The following is a 19,802-nucleotide window of genomic DNA, read 5'->3' as shown; positions in this document are numbered from 1 at the left end:
TGCCAGGTGTCCAGGTGGGTATCGGTAGACTTGACAGGCATCGTGTATGGACCACTCCTTCATAATCAATACCTTGTAAAACCAAGAACTGGAGCAGTAAGAGTCAAGTGACCAGTCAAAGGAATGGGACCTGGGTTCTATCTCTGGTCCTGGGAGGAGACATTCTGGACTTCCTGGAAGGAAGGTAACCAATTGATCAGTAGCTAGCCCTGGTTCCTGGAATTCTGGTTCCTTCAAGATTGCTATCTAACAGGAGGAGACTTTACATACCATTGCTCCTTCCTGTAAGAGTCAATCCAAACATGCCTGTCAATCACCTCACAGGAAAATGACCACAGGGAAGGCTGTTCCAGAGACTTTTGAAATAGTGTAAAACCTGTCTGAAATGTAAGTTTGGAAAACGGCCTCTCTAGCCACTCTTAGTGTTCACCCAGTAAGAGTGCCCTACACAGTATCTCTGGCCATTGCCCATGCTCGTCCATTGAAGAGTATTCTGCTCTGCAATGGTCTCTTCAGCCACTGGGCAACCTCACCCCCTGGGAATGATGCAATTTACTCAGTAATAAATTCCACTTACTCTCTACACCATACTCAGTGCACCTCGTTGGAATTCTTTCCATGAAGATCGGTAAGCTAAGGGAAGGCCAGAGCAAGATCACAATGGCATTGATTATATGTGTGCATATGTGTGAGAATGTGTACACACATGTACACACACACACACACACACACACACACACACACACACACACCAGACTGGTTACATGAATTACTTCCCATTTTCTTGAATGAAACATATTGCTTTCACTCAATTCAACAACTTCTGTTTTCTTCTTATTCTTTTTTAATAAAAAATATAACAACATATTGTTTTGCATAAGGGATTGTTTTGACTTATGTATGCCCTAAGGCTGTGATTTAGAATTACTACACCAATAAGCTGAAATAGTGGTCCACAAGAAATTACAAGGGAGGGCTAAAGGCAATCCTAAGCAAAAAAACTAAGGCCTTAGCATCCCCGATCTCTAATACCACAGAGCTACAGTAATAAAAAAGAACATGGTACTAGCATAAAGACAGACATGTAAATAGACTAAGAGGACCCAGATTTACATCTGCACAGCTACAGCCACCTAATTCTTTACAAAGACCAAAGATACACATACTGAAGACAACAACTTCAACAAATGGTGTTGGGAAAACCGGATGTCCACATGTAGAAGAAAGAAACTAGACTCTTCACTCTCACTGTACAAAACTCAACTCCACATGAATCAAAGACCTCCATGAAGAACCTGAAACTGCTGTAAAAGACAGCAGAGTGCCCGAGAACACAAGCCCAGGTGAGGACTTCTAAATAGGAACCCAACTAATTACTCAGGAAATGAGGCCAACAATTGAAAACAGGACCACGTGAAACTCAAAGGCTTCTTTCTGTACAGCAAAAGAAACAGTCAACCGTGTCAAATAGCAACCTACTAAATGAGAGAAAACCTTTGCCAGCTACACATCCAACAGAGGAGTAATAGCTGGCATTTCATGTGCTGGTACATGTGTGACCAGAGCTTGTATGTTGGACAACCCAGATAACTGGGCTTGGCAGCAAGTGCCTCTCTCCTCTGAGCCTTCTTGCCTGCCCCAGGGGCCCCATTGTCACCAGCTATAAAATGAAAAGGGTCTATATAGTAACTCATTATAAAATGGACATTGAGTGTTGCTCAAAGGTCCATGTGTTGAAGGCCTGTACCACTACGAGGATGTGATAAAACCTTTAGGAGGTGGGGCCTGCTGAGAGGAAGTTAGGCCATTAGGGACAAGATTTTTCTCTCTTTGCTCCCTGACGGCCATGAAGTGAGTAGCCTCCTCCGTCATATGTTCCCACCACACTGTACTGTGTAGCCACAGACCCAACACAACAGGCCCAAGTGACTGTGAATGGAAACCTTTGAAACTGTGAGCCAAAATAAACCGTTCACTGGTGCACACACCACACAGCATGCGTGTGGAGAGGATCAGAGGACAACAATGTTTTCCAGTCAGTTCTCTCCTCCCACCCTTATGACAGCTCCTGGGGTTAAACTTAGGTAGTTAGCCGTGTGTAGCAAGCACCTTTACCTGCTGAGCCATCTTGTCAACCCCCTCACCTGTTCTGAAATAACCACCCCCCTCATCACAGCCTCCCAGGAGCTGAACTCTGAATCAAAGGCTGTTTCAGTGACCTAGAAGTCCCAAGCATCCTGTAGACATGGAGGCTGAGTATGCATCATTCAAACAACTCAGAAAAACCAACAGAGAGCAACCCACACCAGCACAACCCATCAAAGAGGGTTGCCCTCAAACTAGGACCTCTTGACTCCCAAGCACTTCCCCATGAGCTCCCACAGACACATCTACACAAATATCACTACTCAACAGCTAATTTAACAGGAATTTGATGGAGACACCCAGGGGAGAGCTTGTCATTGTCCTAGACTTAGCCTCATCATCCCTCGGGTATACTGGACAGAAAGAAATCTCTCCCCACTCCGTCCCCACTTCACAGCTCCCTCACTGAGAGGAAAGCCTGCTTTTTCCACTTGAACTTGACCTGTGACTTACTTCAGCAGAAGTGGGATTAAACCTGGGCCAAAATGGCCCTCCTGGAACCTGCATGTGCCACAGAAAGCCAGCAGGACCAGCCTGCTGGAGGATGAGCAGTCACGAGGTACCGAGATGAGTCATCAGCCAAGGCCATCCTGGTCTTGCCATCTGCAGCTCCCCACCAGCTGAGTGCAGACAAATGGAAAATCTAGCCTCCATAGGCTGCACTTGGCCACCCTCAGCAGAGAGGTTACTACTGAACCCCCGGGGACTCCTAGGTGTGAGTTACATGGTACTATGGCTTGGGTAAATGTCCGGTAAGACCCTTAGCTTAAAAGCTTGGTTCCCAAAGTAGGACTCCTAAGAAATGGTCAAACTATTAGAAAATGGGGCCCAGCATCAGGTTCTCAGATCACAAGAGGTATGTGTCCTCAAAGGAGACTTTAAGACTGAGGGGCCTGCGGCTTTGGCAAGCTGAGCAACTGCCTGTACCACGCAGCCCCGGCCATCCAGCACCCAGAGGCAAAAACTGATACCCCTGTTCGGGCCTGGGCTGGAAGCTGTATAAAAATGAACCCAGACAAATATATTCTTATAAATCAATTACCTCAAATTGTAGGTGCACAGGACTGACTAACACACATAACACTACACAGCCACAGATAACTGATATCCTTATACCTAAAACATAAGCTCCTCTCTACTGATGCTAGGCCTGGGCACACCCCCAAGGTCAGCAGAAGAGGAGAAGCCGGCCCCCTATCACAGGCCCCGTCTTTCCAGGCTCACTTGAGCTGACTCACTTCATTCTTTTTTTTCATTTATTTCACATACCAACCACAGATCCCCCTCCCTCTTCTCTTCCCGTTCCCTCCCCCCTCCACCTCCTGTCTACTCCTCCCCCATCCACTCCTCCTCTGCTCAGAAAGAGGGCAGGCCTCCCTTGGGAGTCAACAAAGCATGGCATATCAAGTTGAGGCAGGACCAAGCTCCTCTCCCTGCATCAAAGATGGGCGAGGCATCCCAGCATGGGGATCCTTTCAGAACACTGATTCAGCAGCAAAGTTGTGGGGTCAGCCACATCCCCTAGTCTCACAGGTGATCCTCAGCTACCTGTGGCTCAGGCTGGACCTGTTAAGAAGTGAGCTATTGCCGGGCGGTGGAGGCGCACGCCTTTAATCCCAGCACTCGGGAGGCAGAGCCAGGTGGACCTCTGTGAGTTCGAGGCCAGCCTGGACTACCAAGTGAGTTCCAGGAAAGGCGCAAAGCTACACAGAGAAACCCTGTCTCGAAAAACCAAAAAAAAAAAAAAAAAAAAAAAAGAAGTGAGCTATTATTCAGCTGTGGTTCCCAACCTTCCTAAGGCTGCTGTGACCCTTTAACACAGTTCCTCATGCTGAGGTGACCCCCACCCATAAAAACTTTAGTTACTACTTCATAACTGTAATTTTACTACTCTTATGAATCATAATATAAATATCTGATACTCAGGATATCTGATATGTGACCCCTGTGAAAGGGTTTCTCAACCCCAAAGGGGTCTTGACCCACAGGCTGAGAAATGCTGCTTTAGCTCCTGGGAAGCTGGCCCTAAGCAGAGGTGCTCACCAGCCATCTCCTGCCGTTAATGCAAACACCTCACTATTCTTCCACCAAAGCTCTTGGCCCTGCCTTGAGGTTTTCATTAGGACAAATGATCAACCTGTGGACCAGGCTGGGACACCGCTCCTGCCTCAGAACCTTGTACTTTGCCCCTCACTGCTTAAAGACTCTTCCTTGTGCTCAAAGGACACGAGCTGGAAACTGAGCATCCTATGGACCACCTCAGCCCTCGGAGTCTCAACACATGGGCTACCCTTAGCCAGCTCTGGGCTTAGACGGGGACAGGCAGAAAGGCCTTCCAGAGAAAGTACCCTTAAGACAGAAACCTGCAGGTGGTGAGGAAGTGAGTCATGTGACCATTAGAAGGCACCAGAAGCACTAGAGACCAGTAGGGTCACTGGCAAGCTGACACTCGTTTGCTCCCAATTCCCCAAATTTCTCAACCAGCTAGGGGTGGCTGGCTACTCTTCACCTGGCCTGAGTGGGCCTTTCTAGCCTCGGCTCCCTCAGCCCCCTCCTCTCCACTCCAGGCCATTACCAAACAAACCATAGTGCACCTGCCACTACCCCTTGACTCCACCAGCCTGACCAGAAGTCTCCTGCCATCCGACTCCCTAAGTCTCTTGCTTTCTCCTTAACAGCTAAGGGTTAAGAACGTAGTCTGTTGCTTTCTCCCCTCGGGGGCCGGCAAAGTATAGGCCTAGTCCTCCGACCCAGAGATCAAAAGCCCAGGACCCTTTTTCCTCGGGTCCCCAGGGTCATCTGATGGGTACAAAGCAGAACAAAGGTCCGTCAGTCTCTATCTTCATAATCAAAGGAAGAGAAAACCAGAGCAAGAGAAACCTTTGCCTGGCACAAGGGGCACAAGGCTGGACCACATTCTCTTCAGAACGAGAGAGGCAAATGAGGGAGTAATGGGGAGAAAGATGGTAAACGAGGGCCATGTCTGCCGGGCTTCTCCAGGCTCACACACCACGCAGAAGGGACTGTCACTGCAGGTGTGCTACACAAGAGGAAAACAGGACCTGCCGGGAGGCTCCTACCTGGCACTTCCCAGACTCTGTGCGGGGGAGGGGCTCTACAGGGGTCCTCAAGCCTCGGTGGATGGTTTAACTTCTCAGCTTTCCTTGCTGCCTTCAAACTTTGATTGTTTGTGCGTCCGTCCTCCCCCCGCCCCCCAAAAATTTAATAAAGCCGAGGAGGTCAGTGGCCACTCACAGGTGAAGGCTTCCAGTGAAGACCACCCCAAACACGGAGAGAGACCCTCTGTCAGTGGCGATCCTTTCAAGGCGCGGCGGCTATGCTTGCTCAGGAAGAAGAGGTTTCTACTGAGAACGCCTGACCCGGAAAACTCGCTTAGTTAAACTGAATGTGGAGCAGAGAAATAGCCCCCTGAGCCTCTCCTCCTGCGGCACGCCAGCTGGAACAGCCACCACAGGGCACCAGGGTGGTGCTGCCTTCATCATATAGGTCTCCCTGACACATCACAAGCACAAACCATTCCTCCAAGTTCAACGCTGTCGGGTTATCGAAAGCAGAAAGCGACACACTGGCCTAAGTCTGACCCAGACTGCAGTTGGGGGCAAACCACTGCATACATACAAGATAAGCCAAAGGCACGAGGTCACCGCGTCCCTATAGTAAAGCGCTTTTTTTTTCCCTGTCAGCTGTGAGTCCCCAGCAGAAGCCCAGGCGTCCCTAATTTGTGCAGAGCTGAGTCTGCAGAAACCATGGGGCCTCCGGGAACATGGAAATCAGGTGAGGCTGTTTGTCCACCCAGCGGAGACTAATGGGGACACAGGCACAGCGGTCAGTTTCCGTGTTCGTGTTCAGGGGGAACAGCTCTCCAACTTTTTCTTTTCTGTTTTGAAACTTTCTTGCTCTCTCTGAGCCTTGGCATAGTTAATGGTGACTGCCTCCCTACCTCGCTGTGTGCCGGCCCCGGTGTGTGCTGCTACGGTGCTGCGCGACACCCGGCCTGCCTGAAGGGCGGCTGTGAGGGCTGGTAGACTTCGACCCACAGCGGTGACCGCAGATGAGGCTGGCTGGTCCGCAGCGCGGGCCACTAGGGGAAGCATGGCAAGACAGGGCGGTTTGGGTAAGGAAAGGAACTGTAGCTTCCAAATCCTAATTCGGACACCAACGTGCTAGGCAAGGGCAGCGGGAGGAGCCAGGGGACAAATAGACTGGAGAGTGAGGGTAGGAAAAGGTGGTCCCCTGCAGGGGAGTAGAGACCGTCACCTACCTGGGGCCTGGGGAAATGTAGCCGTCAGTGAGGCAGTGAATAGAAAGGAACACCTCCCCAGACGTCCACACTTTTCCAGGGCGAGCCTCCAAGGAAAACCAGGGGTCCCCGGGGCGGTAAAGGAACTGGGATGCATTAGGAAGCTGAGTTGGGCCATCTCCCGCCCGCTCCGCACCTGAGCGAAGCAAATGGTGTCCCTTTACCATACGCCACACAGAAGGAAAGGGTGCTCTGGGCGGCAGTAGGACCCAGAATTGGGGTGCCACGGGGATCGAGGCGAGAGAGGAGAGCGGAGGGGACCCAAACCCGAGCTTACCCGGCCGTTGCGGTCAGTCTCTTGTACCTCCTCGGAACTCGGACCGCGCAGCACTAGCGCCCGCAGCAGCCCCACGTCGTTGGTGCAGGCGGCGCGCAGGAGGGTCGCCGCCTCCGGGACGCCCTCCGGGACGCACTCCGCGCTCGCCGCGCCGCACTCCTCCTCGCCTCCGGGAGGGTAGAAGGAATCGTCTGATGCTATGCTGCGGGTGTCCGGCAGACTCGAGAAGTCTTCGTACTCCTCGTAGTCCCCCGGGTCGTCCCCTGTCTGCGCGCCCCGGGGTGGCGTCGGCGACTGCGGGGACAAGCAGCGTGTCCCGCCGCCCTCCGGCCCGGGCCCAGCCAGCAGCACCATGCTGGAGGCCTAGGCGCGGGCCGGGGGCCGAGGTGACGGTTAGGGGACCCGGGACGCGGGGCGCGCCCCGAGGTCACCGATTCTTGTCCCTTGCGTTCCGCAGAAGAGCCAGGGGCACCGTGCGCTCCAGCCCGGCGGAAAGCGGCGCCAGGCGGCTGCGCTCCCGAAGCAAAGTCGCTGGCGACTGGAGAAAAGCCCCTGGGGTGGGAGGAGCCGCGGGGGCTTTCCCTGCGCTGCCGGGAGGGGTGGAAGCGGGGCGGCGGGCGGGGCGCCTTGCGAGCTGGAGTCCCGAGCGCAGCGGGGGTCCTCTCCTGACCGCGCCACTGCCACCTAGCCGCTTTGTCCCGGAGCAGGGAAAGGCACCCGCGGGAGAACCCGAAGCTGTAACTCGAGAGGCTGAGAGCCAACGTGAGGGACAGCGGGCGCCCCGCCCCTCCCTGGGCCGCTCCCTGGGGACCCTGGTGTTAATGGGGTCCCGGGACGCCAAGGGCTGAGCGCGTTTCCAGCGTCGGAAAGTACCGGCCCCCGGAGACCCGCCCCCTTCCCACTCCCCACGGTCCACTGGAACCAGCCCCGGAGCGAGAGGAGGGGCAGTTTCTCCTGAAGCCGCAGGACCGGTCACCTCCCGGGCAGCCTGAGCTCAAAGGCCAGGGCAGGCGTCCACTCCGGGGCGGGAGGTGGAGCCGTCCACTTTGGAGGAAACTCCACCCTGGAGAGAACCTGCCCTAGCGACGATCCTGATCCAGATAGGGACTGGAGACTGATTTGGGAAGACTCACCCAAAGAGGGGGCGGAGTCTGCAGTCTCCATGTCCGACAGAACCTGAGCAGGCTGTGGCTGGCTGGTTGGCCGAAGAGATCTTGGAGAGATGGATGGAAAGGTGATCAGGAACCTCAGGGGAGGACGTCTACGTGAGGAGCGACAGCACCAGGCCAGAGCTGTGAGGGGCTCCCCTCTCCCCATCCCTGGCCATTGTCACTTGGGGGGATCTAATGGACCGTGACAGATGAGAAAGAGAAGGGTTTGATCCCAGGGCTGCAACCAAACACTTTGGAAACTTCGACCACTGGCCTCTAACACCGCCAAGCACCATTAGCACCCGACCGCCCTTGCGCATCTGTTTGTCGGGAAGCGTGTGTTAAGGATTTGTCACCTGGAGCCCCTCCCTTCGGCCCTGTTCTAGGGGAAAACTTGTACATCCTGCCTGTGTCTTAAGAGGCGAGGAGAGACCCCCTCACTTCTCTCTCACCCCACTGCCTCCTTCTCTTCCTTTCCACCGATCCTGACAGCGTGCCCACCAGGTGCACCAGCCTGTGGGGGGCCGAAAGGTGAACGAAACTGAGACACGGGGGACAAGACAGCCCCTGGACGCAGGCGGGCAAGTCGAAGGGCACAGTGGAAAAGCACATGCAGTATGCTCCTGGCTGGCACTGAGGACTGAGAGACCCTCGAGGTCCTAGAGCGGTGGTACCTGGCGCCACCCGCACCCGGGCCAGTCACACTGTCGTGGTCAGAGGAGCTGGTGTGCTCGGGACTTTCTTTCTGAAAACCACCCCCTACACACACCCCCAATCACGGCTCCACGTCTCCGTGTCCGTAACTGTCCTCAGCTGTGTACATTCCCACTGGGAATTTCCCCTTCCCAGGCCGACTTTTGTTACAGGGACTCAGGGGATTTACAAGGGGCAGTTGCCCGCCCCCCCAGCCCCTTGTGGACTACAGTGGGTTTGGTGGTACTGCCTTGTTGGCTTTACTCTCCTCCCAGCTTGGCAGAGGGGTTTTAAATTCAGAATCCACCACCACCACCACCCCAAGCCCATGGGTCCACTTCGGGAGGGAACAGGGCTGTTTCTGAGGACGGGGGAGAAGATAAACGCACTGCAACCTGGTGGGGGGCGGGGTACCCTGAAGGCAGCTGCAGCTTATCACCACTGAAGGGGAAGGGGACTGTTGGTTTTCCACTTCCTCTTTTCTTTCTCAGAAATTTAGGTCCAAATAGAGCTAGAATCGTTTGCCACATAAAGATAAACAAGAATGGGACCGGGATAGCTCAGTGGTAAGGTGCCTGCCTAGCATGCCCGAGGCTATAGGTTTGGTCCCCAGCACTTGAAGGGTGGGAGGAATAAATAAAACAACTCCAAAGTATGAGTCCTGATTTTTTTTAAATTGCTTTCCCCCTGTTATTAAAAGCATATCCTTATTATATGAATTCAGCCTGGAATTCACTGTGCCTCCCACTGGAGTCAATAAGAAATCCCAGTACTAGGAGAGTGAAGAGAGACCAGTTTAAGGTCATATTCAGCTACACAGCAAATTTGAGGCCAGGCTGGACTACTGGAGACTCAGTCTCAAAGATCAATTATGTGGATGTGTGTGATATATGCACACCCCTTTATCACAAGGGTAACAGTTTTCATCTTTGAGAAGATGGAGAAAAAGAAACACAAAATCAAAATGAGGCATATATATATATATATATATATATATATATATATATATATATAAAGAGAGATTTTATTTTTTATTTTTTGCAAAGTCAACATTTCTATATTATGTGAACAAAATCTGAGAAGGAGGAGGGAACAGCTTACCAAAACTCGAGATAGACATAGGCTCATTTTTAAATCAATAACATTGAGGGGAATTGTGTTCATTCAATGAATTTTGAGTTTCAAAGGTGACATGTCATAGCATATATAGTGTACATATATATATATATATTCACTTTGTCCATGTAGTTTAATAATTTGTCTTTACAACACTGAAGTATTTTCAGCACTACCTTAGTAAGACTTCTCTATCAGGCTTTTCAAACTTACAATGTAAAGCTAGTGAGACGGCTCAGTAAGGGCTCTGGCCTCTAAGCCTAACAACCTGGGTTTAATTCCTACAACACACATGGTGCAAGGAGAAAAGCAACTCCAGAAAACTGTCCTCTGACCCCTACACAAGCCTGCACGCAAACAAACACACACACAAACAAAAAAGTAAATGCAAAAATGTAGGGTAGAGCTGAGCATGGCGATGCACCTCCACATACGAGGCTAAGAGATTGTTGCAAGTCAGTCTCCAAAAGAAAAAGAAAAAGAGCTGGGTGGTGGTGGCGCTCGCCTTTAATCCCAGCACTCGGGAGGCAGAGACAGGTGGATCTCTGTGAGTTCGAGGCCAGCCTGGTCTACAGAGCGAGATCCAGGACAGGCACCAAACCTACACGGAGAAACCCTGTCTCCAAAAACCAAAAAAGAAAAAAAGGGGGTGGGGGTGTGAGCAGAGAGATGGCTCAGTGTCTCAGCAGTTAAGAGCATGTCCTTGTCTAGCAGAGGACCCAAGTTTGGTTCCCTGCACCAATACTGAGCAGATCACAACTATTTTAACTCCACTTCCAAGGGATCTGACACGATCTTCTTGCCTCCATGGACGCTGCCCTCATGAGCACAAACTCACACGTTCACACACACTTCAAAATACAAAAAAAAACTTTAGGACTGAGAGATGGCTCAGTGGCTAAGAGCACTTGCTGCTCTTGCAGAGGACCTGGGGTTTGGTTCCTAGTGTTCACGTGGTGGCTTATAGTCATCCTGTAATTTCAGTTCCTGGGAAACTAGCTTCCTATTCTGACCTCCTCAGGCATCAGGCACGCACATGCTGCACACACATGCATGCAGATAAAACATTCATACATGTAAAATAAAAATAAATCCTTTTTTCCAGCTTAAAATGCCTTTAAAATGGCAATGTGTTTTATCCCTGAAGATGCTGAGCATGCTACATACCCCCTGTACTGCCCTTCACCCCTTTCTTTGAAGTGGGGGGGTGAGGAAACCCTAACAGTGGAGCAGACTTGGTTGGTCATGGTGGCACACTCCTGTAATCCCAGCAGTTGGGAAGCTGAGGCGAAAGGCTTGCTGGGAGTTCAAGGCCAGCTTGGGCTACAGAATAAGACTGTCTCAAAAAATTAAAATGGAAAAATAATAATGACCACTTACCAGCCTTTAAAGTTTTGTTCCTAATCTGGAATTTAGTCTTACCTTCAAGGGTTCACTTTGCTGTTGTGAGGATTAAAATGTCCATCCTCCTTGACGGTGGCAGTCGCTCGGTAGAAACCTTCTGATGTAGTGGATAGTTGGTCTGCCTATGACCTTGAAACACCACCCCTAGAGATGCAGCAGGTACCTAGCTATGACCTTGAAGTACATGCCCCTGGGGTGTGGTCTCCTCTCCAAGAGGGATTTGGTTATGTGCAAAATTGCATGGGGCTTGTGCATGCTGTCGTAACTGCTGAGTTCAGATGTGCAGCTGCCCTGCTCTATCCAAAGGACACTGTTCCCTTGAATTCATTCTCTGCCTCTGGCTCCTCCTGTCTCTGCTTCCTATTCCAAAATGATCCCTGAACCTTAGGAGGAGGGGGTGCAGTAAAGGTTCCTCTTAGGGCTGAGCCCTCTGAAGGCTCTCATTCTCCACACCTTGGCTGTTTGTGGGCCTCCATGCCGATCACCATCTACTGCAAATAGAAGCTTCCCTGATGAGGGTTGAGATGCTTTATAAGTAAAACAATGTCATTATAACATTATGTCAACTAGCAGAATAACAGTAGTGGGCTTTCCCCCACGACTTAAATCCAACCAGAAAGTGGTTATCTGTTTTCTGAGATTGAATTTTGCTGGGTAGCCTAGGCTTGTCTTGAATTCTTAGCAATTCCCCTGCCTCGGCCTCAGGAACACTGGAGTTACAGATGTGTACCATCAAGCCTAGTTTTACCTCTAGTATTTTGCTCATTGCTACATTTGAAATGGTGAGTCAAAGACTAGGGTACTGGAAGGCTGGGGCGGTGACGTCATAAGTGCCTCACACTGTTCTGAAATGATGTAACCAGACTCCAGTAAGGACTCTGTGAGGAAGCCTGACAGAGTGAGCCCTCAGCAGATCGCGTGAGATGATGCACATCTAACACTCTCCTTTGTTGTTCAGTTGGACAGGGCTGCTTTTCCATTTCTAGCAATGATTTTTAAAAGCCAAATGGGGGAAGAAAACAATTGTTGGAAAAACACTCCTTGGGCGGTGTGTTAGCAGGAGTTGGTTCAGAGCTAAATGCAGGGGGATGGCTTGTGGATCAAGAGAAAGCTGAGCCTGCTTACTCATTCTGTTAACCCTGCACCTCCAGGTGAGCGGAAAGTAAACAAAAAGGACCAAGCCTGGAGTTCTCACCATGTGTAATCTCAGAATCTGGGAGGCTGACACAGGAGGATTGCCATGAGTTCAAGTTCAGCTTGGCTACAATAATGAGTATGAGGATGAAAAAGGAGGCCAGAGGGGCTGGACAGCTGGCTCGGGAGTTAAGAGCACTTGCTGCTTTTGTAGAGGACCCACGTTTGGCTCCCAGCACCCAGGACCCACGTTATAAACTCACAACCAACTGTAATTCCAGCTCCAGGCAACTTGATACCCGCTTCTAGCCTCTGTAGGCACCCACACGCATATGGGCACACACGTGTGCCTGTGCACACACAAACACAACTAATTTTTAAATTAATAATTAATTTTTGTTTGTTTGTTTTTGAGACAGGGTTTCTCTGCATAGCTTTGGATCCTTTCCTGGAACTCAGCCTGTAGCCCAGGCTGGCCTCGAACTCACAGAGATCTACCTGCTTCTGCCTCCTGAGTGCTGGGATTAAAGGCGTGTGCCACCACCACTCTGCAAAATTAATAATTAATTTTCAATGACATGAAAAGGAGCTGTTGGCTTGCCTTTGGAGGCTGGTAGCCAGGCGTGCAGCGAGGCCTAGCCCTGCTCTTGGAGGAATGAGCTGAGCAGTGGTCTAATTTAAAAGAAAGGAAAAGGGGCCAGTCTATGAAGCTGGACATCAAAAAAGAAAATGGGGACTTGACTGAGAAGATGGCCTTGGAGCTAGGTTTCAGGAAGGTAGTCATCTACTTTCTCACACTCACCTTCCCTCGGCTCTCAGAAGATGGGGCTGGAGGTTCTCCTTACCCTCCCAGATGTCTCCACAAGCACCCCAGCTCTGGCTGCCTGCAAAGAAGCAACAAGGCAGGAGCAGAGCGCCTCGGTCACCCGTGCATGCAACCGGAGAACTCCACTTCCTCTCGAGACAGAAGGTTCGGCCTCTGTCTGAATCAAGGAGGATTTTAAAACCACTTTAGGTTGACTCGAGCAAAGTGGGAGCCTGTTATGACCAGCAGAAGACTCTCCCTGACCGCCTCCAAGAATGGGGATGGGCATAGGTTAGGGGGTGGGGCTCGGGGTGTCCGCCCTTTCCCCATCCTTTCCCAACCTCGCGCTTCCGCTTCCGTACAGCTCTGTAATAGTTATTTTTACACATTTTCTCAATGGTTCTGTGCAGAACTATCTTCTCTTTTCACCGGATACAGTGGCCAGGTCTCACTCGTTTCCCTTAATTCCATCACCTAAGGGCTTAGGGCATCACCCAGTGTTGAGGTTAACACCCCAGTAGTGTGAGAGAGCCGGTCCAAATCACTCACTGGTCTTTTCCCCCTAACAGCATAAATTCACACATCCATGTGTTTGTTTCCTCAGTTCGTTAGATGAAGCGTAGGTAGGGAAAGGCTTCCAGTCTTCCTCAGCAAACTGGCTTCTTTGATGTGTTAATTTTTAAAGATGTAATATTTTATGTGTTGTTGTTGTGTAACAGTTTCCTCTGAGATTGAAACATTCCATCCTGCAGGGAAGCTCCTTAAGCGGGAAGGTTAAACCGATCCCAGTAGCTTCCCCATCCCTTAATTCGCCATCTTGGTGGATACTCAAAAGTCCCAGCTGGACAAAAGAAAGACGATGCCTCCTAAATTCTACCACTTCCTCCCCTGTACCTCATCTGGGGACCTCACAGATTTGTACCCCGTGCAGCGCAGAGCAGCTGATTAGAAACACAGCCTTTCTTTGTCCATTTACATTTCAAAGTCTTTGGATCCTCAGGAATATTTTTAGAACCTGTCACCATAACTAGCAAGAGAGAGTGCCCTGGGGTTACCCCAGATTGTGGGACCACTTCTAAAATCCAGCAGCTCCCTATAAAGCCAGGTTTATATCTTGCCACTTCTGTTCATCGACTGCTGGAGACAAACCTAAGGGCTTTGGGCATCACCCAGTGCTGAGGCCAGCACCCCAGGAGGGTGAGACCCGCTCCAGATCACCCCGGGTCTTTTTACCCTAACAGCATAAATTCAGTAGCTAAAGTCAGGCTTCATCAGAATTTGACTACTGTGGACTGCAATTTGGCTTCTTCTTTCTTGAGTATGTTTCAAATCAAAATGTGTCCATGGACACAAAACTCAAGATGGGAGATGCTTGGCTGGATGTGCACTCTCCTTTCCTGGCCTTTCCAAGATCTCTCCATAACCTAATGTATCTTGTCTGGAAGATATGAAATAAAATTTAAATTCTCTGCTGTATTCTCTGTCTGGGGTTTCCCTAATGAAACACCACACACCCACACACGAGTGCCTTAAACTATAGGAACCCACTGTCTCGTAGTTCTTTATGAGTCTCAGAGTTCAAAATCAGGGTATTCCCAGTTTATACCTTCTGAGAACTTTGAGGGCAACTGTACCCTGTCTCTCCACAGCAGTTTGCTGACCACCTTTGGTGCCCCATGGCTGTGTGGAAATATCGCCCCAGTCTCTCCCTTCCTCTGCACGTGGCCTCCTCCTGTGTATGTGTGTCTGATCTCCATTTCCTATGGGGATACAGCCAGGCAGGACGGGTCCACTCAAGTGGTGTCTGCAAGGCTTATTTCCCAGTGAGGCCACACTCTGAGGAGGAGGTTGGGACAGAACACGACTAAGGGAAGTCTACAATTGAACCCACTGCATCTGCTTTTGAAAGGTTTCCCGTCCCGTTGGTGTTTAATGGACAAACGGAAGATCCCTTTTGTATTCTCGGCTGTATTAAAAAAGAATTTAAAATAGGACCCAGAAGGAAGTTCAAGGGCAATTTTATTAGAGTTCGAGAGAAAAACAATAGTACAGGTGAACTAAAAGTCCTGGCAGGCTCCAGGAGGAGGGACATGGAGAGAGTCATGCTTTTCAGAGAAACAGCGAGAAGACCCCAGGATGTCAGGGACGGCATGCTTATTGTCAAACCTCAGCAAAGGATTGCACTAGGAAAACAGAAATGAGACAGAAAGAAATGAAAAGCACTCCCAAGATGGGACATGGGCTAGTGAGCTGAAGAAAGAGCCCACAAGGTATGTGGTCACTCAGGAAATAGCACTTCATAGGGCCCCCATAGTCCTCACCTTTCCCATTTGTTAGCTCTGTTCATTAGATGAAGCGCAGGTAGGGAAAGGCTCCCAGTCTTCCTCAGCAAACTGGCTTCTTTGATACGTTAATTTTTAAGATGTAATATTTTATGTGTGGTTGTTGTTGCTGTGTAACAATTTCCTCTGAGATTGAAACATTCCATCCTGCAGGGAAGCTCCTTAAGCCTGAAGGTAAACAAATCCCAATAGCTTCAGGAAGTTCCTGAAACTGACCAAACTCACTAGGCCCCCACCCTGCCAGAGTAAGCAATAGAAAAAGAGCTTCAAAGAAGACTAAGGGACCATATTAGCTGCATCCTGGGAGAAGCAGCAACCAGCTGAGCTGATAGGAAGAGGCTTAGACCAAGTGAGGCAGCTGGAAAGGACACTGTCCAACCCGTTGAGCTACCTGTAGACTATGCGATGTGTTCCAGGTTTCCAGGTTCTGTGAGCCATCTCCCATGCTGGGGTGGGCCTTGGTGATGCAGCTGTCTTTGAGACATTTCTGTTCCAGTAAGTAACCCCTTATCCATATCCTATAAGGAACCCCAATAAAACTCATTGGTTCTCCAAGTTGGACTTCGGTGGGATCTCTCATGAGCCCCCATCTGTGAGTTCACATGAGTGTTGCATCTCCCCAGGAAAATGTTTTGTCACACAGCAGGTGTATGTATCGTGTGTGTACATGCACACATGTGCATAGGTGCCCCCCGAAGCAAGAAGAGAGAGCGTCAGAGTCCCTGGAGTTGGAGTTACAATCTGTTGTGAGCTGCTTGATATGGGTGCTGGGAGCCAAACTTGGGTCCTGTGCAGAGCAGCAAGCTCTCTTATTGCTGAACCATCTTCTCTCCAGACCCTGGAGTGTCAGTATTGATATTTCCATTCAGTCCCATCTACGGCCCCGCGTTGGTGAGACCTTTAAGTAAAAAGATAGTCTATCATTAATTGCTGAGTTCTTGAGTCAGAATCACGTGTGACATCTTACACTAGTGAATGACGAGGGAGGATTGCAGAAGAGAGGCAGGCCTGCGAAGTTCATTGAAAAGTACAAAAGCAGTTCCCTGCAGCCAGGAGGGGGGATTTGAAAACGAACAGCTGGTTGCTGTTGCTTTTTCTTTGAGGGGTGGTTGACTTCTGACTTTTGGCTTTAAGTACCTTCTTTCATGTGTTTCAAAGAAGCCTGGATCTGGTCATATGTAAAATATGAATTGATATGAACTTGATCTTCTTTGGCTAATGTGAATGTAGATGGAGAATACCGATTGTTTGTTGACTTTGGTGGAAGTGCACAGACTTAGGGAAGCCCGGTGAAAATTTCCAACAGGGAGGAAGAACCAGCCAATGAAAAAGAGAGCAAAGGCTGAGATCAGCTGGCATGGTGATGTATGGTGAAGTATTATATCCCCCAATATACTGTGTTCCCCAATAAAATGTTCCTGAGGATCAGAGGAAAAAGCCAGCCACTATAGTAAACATAGAAGTCAGGCAATGGTAGCGCATGCCTTTAATCCTATCACTTGGGAGGCAGGGATCTGTCTGGATCTCTGTGAGTTCAAGGCCACACTGGGAACACAGCCAGGCATGGTGATATACACCTTTAATCCCAGCACTAACCATAGAGGTCTGGAGGTCTGTACAGATGGACAGGAAGTGGCAGAGCTGGGCAGGAAGAGGAAGTGATGTAGCTGGGCTGAGAGAGCAAATGAGGAGCAGGACAGAAAAGCATATAGGTGTGGGTATACAGGAAGTAGCTCTCTTTGGAGACTGAGGTGTCAGTGAGGTGAGCTTAGCTTGTGGCTTTTCCTATTCCTCTGGTCTCTCAGGTTTTCATCCATATATCTGGCTCTGGGTTTTAATTTAATAAGACCGTTTAGCAAATTCGTCTAAAGTGATGAATCCACACAACTGGTATTTCTGTTCTGAGCCCATCCATCGACTAGGCAGAGTTTACGGTAAAACCTGGTCTAGGAAATGACTTCTGGTTCCACCAGGAGGTAGATGTGTTATCTATCCTTGGGCCTGTAACCTTGCCTTTTTACAAAGCTTGCTCCTAACTCCAGTTGAAATACACAGTGTGTTGAGTAATGCCACATGCCCAGGGAAGGATTGTGCAGGGAAAGAAAACAGGAGCTCCATGATGAGGCTTTGGATGAGAAAGTCAGGGGAGCTGCCATGGAGGAGATAGTTTAGAATCAAGACCCTAAAGAAGATGGGGGCCAGCCATGCTGGTTCCAACCCATCCCCACCCCGTCTTCAAGTCCATCCTTGGAGGTGGGCAGAGTTATTCCTCATCCCTCTCTCTGGCCCCAAGGCCTGTTGGCCTCTCCCCCAGACAACCTTAGCTCCTGCACTACAGGTTCCCACAGCCTGTCCTTGCTGCTGTCCCGTCCCCACGGTGGCCTTCTCACAAGGTCCCACTCCCCTCCCACCTAATTCCCTTCCACCTAAATCCTCCTCTTGGTATGTAGAGAGGGTGGAGGCTGGCCTCCTGTGTGAACACCTGGAGTCCCCTCAGGCCTGAAGCTTTGCCCTTTGTCCCTTCTTGAATTCCAATCCCTCAGGATTCTGGCTGGCTTCACTCACCCTTCCTGGGGTCCTTTTTGCCTCAGCCACTCACTCAGACTGCCCAGAGACAACCTCCACTTCCACCTTCTCCCTACCTCACCCAGAGTAACATGCGAACAAGCCCAAACCAGTGTCCACCTCCCTGATCTTGTTTATCTGTGAGGACAGAATGGCTGTAGACCTGAAGTCCCTCTTCAGGTAGGCTGGCTGAAACTGGTTGGGTCTTCGGTGGCTTGCCAGAGTGATACCAGACAGACTCTTAACTTCATGATAATCCCACCTGCATAATAAACAACATGACCTCATGGTCCAAGACAACAGCCAAGGCTGTGGCTGAGAAAACGAAAATTAAAAAGAAAAGAAGCAGAGCCTTCATTCCAGGAAATCTCCGTACTCCCAGAAAGACAAGACTAGCCTTCGCTTTTATTAATCTATCCTTTCCCTAGACTAGCCTCAACTAACTCATGGCAATCTTCCTGCCTTGGCCACCCCAAGTGTTGGGATTGCCAGAGGGAGCTACTGTGTCTGGTTCCCCTCGTTTTCTTTCTAGCCTGTATCTGTAACCACCATCGCCTCCTATGCCTGCTCCTCCTCATCCTCCCTCCTCCCTTACTGCTCAGTTGGTGCTCCACTTTGTTATTGGTTCTGAGAAGGGAAAAAACAGGTCCGGTTTGAAGGCAAAAACTGATGCAGCCAGCCCCGTGCAGAGCATGTGAGCAGGTATGCCTCACGAGCTGCACCCCTGTCCTTCATTTACTTATTTAAAAATATGTTTGTGAAAGTACTCCCTGCTACTAGGGGACCCTAGCAAGTGCCCTGGTCTGTAGAAAAGGAAACAGTCTTCCCCTCGCCCTTTGCACCTGCGGTTGTTCACGCCCTGCTGCCTGCCTCTGTCCCCTCCGCTGCTCCCCGAGGAAGCCTGAGCTGCTTTTCGGTTCAACTCTGTGAGTTCTGTGCACATCTCCAGCTTGGAGCCTTGTGTGACACTGACCCAGCCCCCTCGTCTCTCTGAACAGTGAGAAAATGCAGACTCAGGTCATCTGGACTCAGGCCGATGACCATTTTTTAGTCGCCCAGTTCTGTTGGGGCTTTGAATATTCCTGTTGTCCTGAGGTGGCCTGAAAGAGAGGGGAACGGGTCCATTCCCTCCCACAGGACTGCGGAGGAGCATGGCTGCAGGATCTTGGCTTAGATGGCGACTTCCCAGATTCCTGAGTACTTACAGCCGTGTGTGGCCCCGACTCAGAAATGTCCAATGAATGAGTAATGAAGGGACAGCTGAGCAATCCCACCTTCTGAAGCAACCTGCCCTCCTACCCAGCAGGCCAGCGGAACCCCCGCAGAGAATTCTTGGGACTCAGGAACCAGTGTCCTAGCTTGAGACAGGAGCCAGACTGAGAACTCACAACTCTGGGTTGGAACTTTCTTTGCACAGTGGCTTCTCATTTTATGCCCGTAAGATCTCTTGAACAACTTACCAGAACATTCCTGTGTTTTATTTTGAGGACCAAAAACATCCCATCAATAAAGATAAATATGCCCACGATCTATATTCTCCCACCTCTTAATCCGTAAGCACTCCGGCCCTGGAGCACAGCAGATGCACCGTCCCCTCTCTCCAGCACATTTCTTTCCTTGCTGATTTCCTCGCTCTCCCTCCCCCAGTGACTCATGCCCACATTCCCTGCAGGCAGCTGGCTCCCTGGCCCTCCCAGCCTGCAGGGATGCCTCAGGGACTGGCTCCCCTTGAGACTTGGCTCTGCGTTGCAGGGAGACCTTTTATACTCCTTTCCCTCCTGAGCAGCCACCTCGCGACTCTTATTCATTAAGCGCTGATTTATCGTTTATGTATTTCTTCCAATGTCCA

The 19,802-nt window shown here is 50.3% G+C and overlaps 1 protein-coding gene across 1 annotated transcript in view; it reads right to left on the bottom strand.

The window, feature by feature from the left end:
- The window catches only part of Ankrd33b (ankyrin repeat domain 33B), a 77,175-nt gene extending 70,078 nt beyond the window's left edge, over window positions 1-7,097 (bottom strand). The window contains exon 1 of the mRNA XM_059276335.1: window positions 6,744-7,097. Coding sequence (XP_059132318.1) covers window positions 6,744-7,097 — 354 coding nt within the window. The remainder of the gene's footprint in view (window positions 1-6,743) is intronic.
- Between the last annotated feature and the right edge of the window lie 12,705 nt (window positions 7,098-19,802).

This window comes from Peromyscus eremicus, chromosome 11 (genome assembly GCF_949786415.1).
Source record: "Peromyscus eremicus chromosome 11, PerEre_H2_v1, whole genome shotgun sequence".
NCBI lineage: Eukaryota > Metazoa > Chordata > Mammalia > Rodentia > Cricetidae > Peromyscus > Peromyscus eremicus.
Note: the sequence above shows the minus strand (reverse complement) of the source record. Positions and strands in the feature narration are given on the sequence as shown.